Source organism: Leptonychotes weddellii, chromosome 2 (genome assembly GCF_054177405.1).
Source record: "Leptonychotes weddellii isolate Sample4059 chromosome 2, ASM5417740v2, whole genome shotgun sequence".
Classification (NCBI taxonomy): Eukaryota; Metazoa; Chordata; class Mammalia; order Carnivora; family Phocidae; genus Leptonychotes; species Leptonychotes weddellii.
The window spans coordinates 36,762,265-36,768,930 of NC_138370.1; the positions used below are offsets into that span (position 1 = coordinate 36,762,265).

The 6,666-nt window shown below is 55.8% G+C and overlaps 1 protein-coding gene across 1 annotated transcript in view; it reads left to right on the forward strand.

The window, feature by feature from the left end:
• Nucleotides 1–6,138, forward strand: part of SORBS3 (sorbin and SH3 domain containing 3) — an 18,752-nt gene extending 12,614 nt beyond the window's left edge. The window contains exons 16-20 of the mRNA XM_081812899.1: nucleotides 4–69; nucleotides 1,252–1,560; nucleotides 2,362–2,456; nucleotides 3,007–3,113; nucleotides 5,307–6,138. Coding sequence (XP_081669025.1) covers nucleotides 4–69; nucleotides 1,252–1,560; nucleotides 2,362–2,456; nucleotides 3,007–3,113; nucleotides 5,307–5,368 — 639 coding nt within the window. The 3' untranslated portion in view covers nucleotides 5,369–6,138. The remainder of the gene's footprint in view (nucleotides 1–3; nucleotides 70–1,251; nucleotides 1,561–2,361; nucleotides 2,457–3,006; nucleotides 3,114–5,306) is intronic.
• The last annotated feature ends 528 nt before the right edge of the window (nucleotides 6,139–6,666 follow it).

Below are 6,666 nucleotides of genomic sequence, written 5' to 3' on the forward strand. Positions count from 1 at the left end.
GAGTATGGAGAAGCTGTGGCCCAGTACAATTTCAAGGGAGATCTGGAGGTGGAGCTGTCCTTCCGCAAGGTTCGGCCCTGCAGGAAGTGGGGGGGGGGGGCGGGGCGTGTGAAGACATAGGTAAATATGTGTAGCGTCAAGTGTACCCATCTTCACCCAGTATTTAAAATTTTTCCTAATCTCTTTGGATATGTTTCCCTTCATTTAGCCCATTTTTTAAAAAGTTTGAAACTAGAGTAGTTGCATTTTTTTTTTTCAGTTGCAGGTTGGTAGGCTGTGAGGATCACAGTCAGCATTTTTAGAAGAGCAGAATGGAAATGTTAGAATGTCTTGCATATAGAAAGGGTATTTGGTCAAACTTTTAAGCAGTTACATATATACCCATGGACATGTGCGTGTACAGGCTTGTTATTAGGACATATTTTTTGCTATAGACCATGGTCAAGGTAAGTTTGAGAAATGTCCTAGAAAACAGGGAACTGATCTCCCTTTCGTTGTTTTTTGGGACAGAGGCCATGCATGCCCCTTGTGAATGTCCTCCGGAAGAGCTGGCCCCAAGGAGAGAGAGGGAAAGGCTGGGTGGAAAGAGGTGGGGGGCAGGAGAGGGCTGGAGACCACCCTCCCCAGGGCTGCCTCACCTCATGTCAGCAGGCATGTTGGCTGGAGGACACACTGGCCGCCCTCGGAGAGTTCGTGTTTTGATGCACTGGTGATGGATCACCCAGCGAGGAGGCAGGGACAGGACCGTATCGTGGCAGTGGTGGCTCATGCCTGTCCAGTGCTTCTTACCGGTCTGCCACTGAGCTCCTTTGCTCCTCACAGCAACAGGATTGTTATCCCCACTAAACACCTGAGGAAACTAGGCTCAGAGAGGCAAAGTAACTGGTCCAGGGCTGAACAGCTTGGAACTGGCAGAGCCCAATTTGTTAATAGCCACCAGAACTCTAGGGACCAGAACTCTGGGGAGAGGATAATGTGAAGTCCAAGGAGTAGGTGTCGGGTAGGCTTCCCAAAGAGGCCGGCCTTGATCCACACCCAGTGAGGCACGTTGTGGGAAGAGCCCCGACTTCTGGGCTCCCTCAGGCAGCCTGGCCTCGGCTCCTGACTCTACCATTGCCTTGTGATGTGACTGTGACTTCCTGCTCACCTGCTCAGAGCTGGCTCGCTTGCGCAAGGCGCCAGGTCTACATGAGACGGGCCCCCGGGCCTCCCGAGGGCCTTGCAGATGCTCATGGCCTTCTGCACCCCCAGGGGGAGCGCATCTGCCTGATCCGCAAGGTGAATGAGAACTGGTACGAGGGGCGCATCTCAGGCACGGGGCGCCAGGGCATCTTCCCCGCCAGCTATGTGCAGGTGTACCGCGAGCCCCGGCTCCGTATCTGTGACGACGGTCCCCAGCTCCCTGCGTCTCCCCGCCTGACCACTGCCCGGCTGGCTCATCACTCCGGCTCCCCGTTAACGCCGCACAGCCCAGTGGATCCCACCGACTGGGGGAACCGGACCTCCCCCCACCGCACCGGCTTCTCCTTCCCCACCCAGGAGCCCAGAACCCAGACCCAGGTAGGGTGACCTGCCTCAGACTGGAGAGCTGTTCCTGCTCCCCACACTATTTCCTACATTCCTTTGGTGGATTTGCACTTTGGAATCCTTCCTGGTGTGCCCCAGGACAGAGCAGTGGGAGAGCAGGGCAGAGCCACCCTAGCCTTGTGGCCCTCACACCCATGAAGTTGGTTTTGGCCCTTGAGCTGCAGTTACAGCTGGGAGAGGCATGGGGCAGCCAGCCAGCTCTAGGTGTGACCCCAAAGACAGCGCAGGCCTCCTGACCCTATAGACTCCACTCTCGTGATCTGCCTATATCAATTTCTGGGACACAGTCATGAGGGAGTCAGAAGTCTGCCATTCACCTGCTGTGTGACCTTGGGCAGATGACTTACCCTCTCTGGATTGGGTTTTCTCAGCTGTAAAATGGGGTAGTTTGAACTAAAAGTTTGTAGTAGCTGATGGGTAAAAGACTTCATTGGTCCTCATACTGAGGTAGGCCGTAAACAAGGGCCTTCTCTCTTGTGCTCATCCACTCTCTCAGCAAACCAATGTGAGCGGGCACGGCTAGTGCACGGACGCCTCCCATCCCCTCCCATGTGCTGGCCGTTAGAATCAGCCTCCTACCCTCCCTGGGCCTCAGCTTCCGAGCACCTGTGAAGTGAAATGATCAAACAGACCTCTTTGTGTCATGGGGGTTGAGAGGATAAGATGGGGACAGGATGAGAAATGCTGCTCCAGGGAAGGTGGGGGGGTGGCCGTGGCACTCTCCTCCCTCCCTCATGCTTTTGTGTGCCTGCCTTTCCTCCTGTGGACCTCCAGAGCACCCCTGGGTCAGCTCTGTCCCATCCTGGAGGCTCCAGCCGTCCCCTGGACCTGGGGATGCCCCCCAACACCACTCAGATACACTGGACTCCGTGAGTACCATCTGGGGATGCTTGGTCAGGGGTGGCATGTTGCTTGGCAGGCAGTACTGAGCACACTGACGCCCCCGTAGCCTGCCCCTTCCCCCCTAAGATGGATTTGGAAAACTCCTACCTCTGGCACTTAGGGATGATTTGGTGGGGGGCCACTTGTCTGTGATGGGCCTGACCTGTCCCAGCCAGCCCTATAGCCTTAAAGCAAGCCTCCCACTCTCTGTCCCTTGGCCTCAGCCTCCTATCTGGGTTTCCAGCCCTGAGGTCAGTGAGTGTATGTGTGAAGTGTGCGAACTGGTAGAACAGACTTGAAGGCAGTGGGAGCTCCGAGGAGGAGGTGTTGGGGTGGGTAGGGCTCGGAGCACAGGGAGCAGGCCGGGGAAAGAATGCATTGAAGCCAGACGGAGTCACCTTTCTTGGAGCTGGGCCAGGGGATAATGGGGTCATCTGGAAAATTGAGGGGATGTAGCAACACTTGGGTTAGACTCTCTGGGCCTGACCTGAGGCAGGGGCCAGGCTCCAGTGGTTGCCATGATGCTGTCTCCCACAGGTATCGGGCCATGTACCAGTACAGGCCCCAAAACGAGGATGAGCTGGAGCTGCGGGAGGGGGACCGGGTGGATGTCATGCAGCAGTGTGATGACGGCTGGTTCGTGGGTATGTGGGCCTGGTGGGTGGGCTGCGGGGTCGGCCAGAGGGGCCTGGTGGGTGGGCTGCGGGGTGGGCTGGAAGGGGCCTGTGGGTGGGCTGCGGGGCAGACCGGAAGGGGGCTGTGGGTGGGCGGCGGGGCAGACCGGAAGGGGGCTATCTGTGAGTACCCCAGCGGGATAGCTAGGGGCAGACCAGAGGGAGTATCTTAGGGTGCTGGGGGCCAAGTCAGAAGGGGACATCTTGGGGGTTGCCGGGGAGGTTTGGGTGGGCTGCCACGGCCTGCCAATGCTGATTCAGCCAAGATTCATGTCTGATAGACAAGGCCAGGGTCATTGATGAGGTCGGTATAGACTCGGGGCAGCAGGTTTCCCGACCCTCACACCCCTGCTCCTTCCCACCACACACTTGTCTCTGGAGCAGTTTTGGGGGGAGGGGCCTGTCTCCTGAGACACTAAGTTCCTGATGGAAAGGACCAAGTCTCACTCACACCCATGCATCACCCACCCCCACCCCCAGTTAGCAGCTGGCTCCCCAGTCCACAGGGCTGGCCCTAGGGCAGCTCAGGCAAAGGACTAAAGCAGGAAGCCTCAAGTTGGCCTTGGCCTGGTTCAAGGTGACCAACCCAGCAGGCTTCACATGGCCTTTTTCCTCTGAGTGGGCAGGGCCATATAGGCCTCCGCTCCAGAGGAAGGGGCCATCCTCAAAGAGTAATGAGCAGCCAGAAGCCCTTCCCACTGCAGAGCTTAAAGGGTGGCAAGGCTGCTTGGGCAGAGGGGGCCCTAACGGCAGTCTCTTGACCTGGCAACCCATCCTTTCTCATCTGAATCCTAGCACGTCATTGCTGACCAAGTTTTAGACACACCAGTGATTATGGAGTGCTAACTTGTTAACGGTTCTTGCCTTGGAGGGGTGGGCTTGGGGGCACATTCTCATTTTACTCTGTACACCTCTGCATTTGAATTTTTTTTTTTTACCACTCATAAAGTTTTGCAAATATAGACAAGAAGAAAAAGCACCACTTTTGTGGTATTAAGACCACAAGTGCTTTTAGAGGAAAGGTTTAGAAAGTTCAGTGTCTTAGTCACACTAGCACATTTCTTTATTCTTTATTTTTTTTTAAAGATTTTATTTACTTATTTGACAGAGAGACAGCACAAGCAGGGGGAGCGGCAGAGGGAGAGGGAGAAGCAGACTCCCTGCTGAGCAGGAAGTCCTATGTGGGGCTTGGTCCTAGGACCCTGGGATCATGACCTGAGCCAAGGCAGACGCTTAACCAACTGAGCCACCCAGGTGCCCCCACATTTCTTTTTTTTAAAGATTTTATTTATTCATTTGACAGAGAGAGAGAGTACAAGCAGGGGGAGGGGCAGGCAGAGGGAGAGGGAGAAGCAGACTCCCCACTGAGCAGGGAGCCTGAGGCAGATGCTTAACCAACTGAGCCACCCAGGTGCCCCACACCAGCACATTTCAAGTGCTAAGTAGCTACATGTGGCTAGTGGTTATCACTTCAGATAGTGCAGGCAGGGAAGGCTTCCTGGAGGAAGTGGGGGAGCTAGCCCTTAAGGGGCAGGTGAGGCAACCCAGGCAGCGGGACAGTATCGGCAAGGCCTGGGGGCAGGGTGAGCATGGGCTGCTCATCAGGAAGTCAGGATGCCAGCCTGCCAGGAAGGGAAGGTTCAGGACTTGAATTTCATTTTACATTCCTATATCTTCTAGCATTCTCTCTTCTCCACTGCAGAACACGGGTTTCTTTGGGGTTGTAGCAGACCAGAGGACAGGATTTTACTCCCGCCTCTACCCTTAAGCAACAGAGTACTTTTGGGGAATTCACTTGGCCTTCTCTTTAGGCCTTGCCTGCCTGTCCCATGTCTAAATTGAAGGTGAGACCAGTGAGTTTCCTCCACATTTAAGTTCTGGATTCAACCTCCGGCTTCCTTGCTTTCCTGAGGAAGGTGGGGTAATTCAGTGCTGTGTGCCAAGTTATAGGGGACCCAAATTCCCAAGTCCTTGAATTAGGAAGTGTAGCTTTGCCCCTCTTCCCACTAGGGGGCAGAAGTGAGTAAAACAAATCCTCCGTCCCTGGGACTCCACCTGCAGTTCCGGGCACTGCCAGTAGGGGGAAGGTCCCTCACCCCCACATTCCTACTCAAGAAGTCTGGGGAATGCCTTTTATATGCCTTTTCTCTTTTTTTCTTTCAGGTGTCTCCCGAAGGACCCAGAAATTTGGGACATTCCCTGGAAATTACGTAGCTCCGGTGTGAGTGGTCTCCGTGGCAACTCAGAGCCCAGCCAGGATGGGGTGGGGAGCAGTAGCACTTACGGGGAGAGGATCCCCCCTCCATCCTCCTTCCCCAAGACCTGAGCTGCTGGCATCTGCAGACAACCCCAGCAGCCGTTCTTCGGAGCCCCCCTCAAAGCCCCCTGGACTGCTTCCCACCCACAGCTCACAAACATTCCTCCAGCAGCCTTTTTATTTCCTCCCCTACCCCACTCCCCAAATATAGAGGTCTGCTTTGAAGTGGAGACTGTTTCCAGGCCTTATTGAGACCAGACCCTGGAGCCCCCTCCCACCCCCACCTCGCCTGGCTATGGCGTTTCCTCTAACAGGGACCGGCTCCCGGCTTTACCCCCATGGGGTTCCTCTACCAAGGACCAGCTTCCTAACCTAACAGAGACCAAAGGCCTCCTCTGCCTGGAGCGGATTCGTCCCCTTTCACTCCAGCTTGCCCACTGCCCCCTTTGCCTTCCTGCTTCCAGCTGGGTTTGGGAGTGAGGTGGGAGAGGGACACAGTACCCCTTAGTGCCCAAGGCCTGGCAAGAGGTCTTGCTCGAAGGCCCCCCCTTCCCCAAGGCTGCCAAGCCCTGGGCTGTGTGTGTGACCGTGCTGCTGTAAGGCCCAGGAAGGGCTGGGCCTCAGAGGACTGGCCTACTCCAGGTGTTCCCCAGGGAGCCTCCCCTCCTGCCTCCCCAGCTCCTCCAACCCCCAAGTCCCCTCTGGAAGAGATTGTAAAATAAACCTGGATACCAGGGACCTTGCCAATCCTTTTCCTTCCGGGCAGAAGGCTCCTCCGGCTTAGGACCTTGGAATTCTTTCTGCAGTTGGCTGTGCTGGGAACCAGGTGGGCCGTGAGGCTGTGTGTGAAAGGGGAGGGTGGAAAAGTACCATCCTTGTCTGAAGATCTCAGCCCTCAGGTCGCAGGCAGAATGGGGCAGCCCCCAGGAGAGGCAGCGCCAAGAGAGACAACGTCACAGGGCCCAGGGCAAGCCTGACCGTGGGGAGAAACCAGAGATGAGCGCTGAATGCGGCCTTGTGTGCAGGCTGTTTTGATTCCGGGGCCGCCATGGGGCTGCTGGACTAGATGACATTTCTAGCTGTTCTGCTCCTAATGTTTTCCTTCTGTGTGCTCCATTTCCAAACCAAAGTGCTCGTGTGTTTGCTTACTTTCTTCTTTGGGCTCGGGTTTTTGAGCCATCGACTGCGGGAAGCTGGGAGTGGTGGGGCACAGCTTAGCCAAAGCAACTCTTTTTGCCCAGGGTTTCAGGGTCCTGCGGCTTGGTG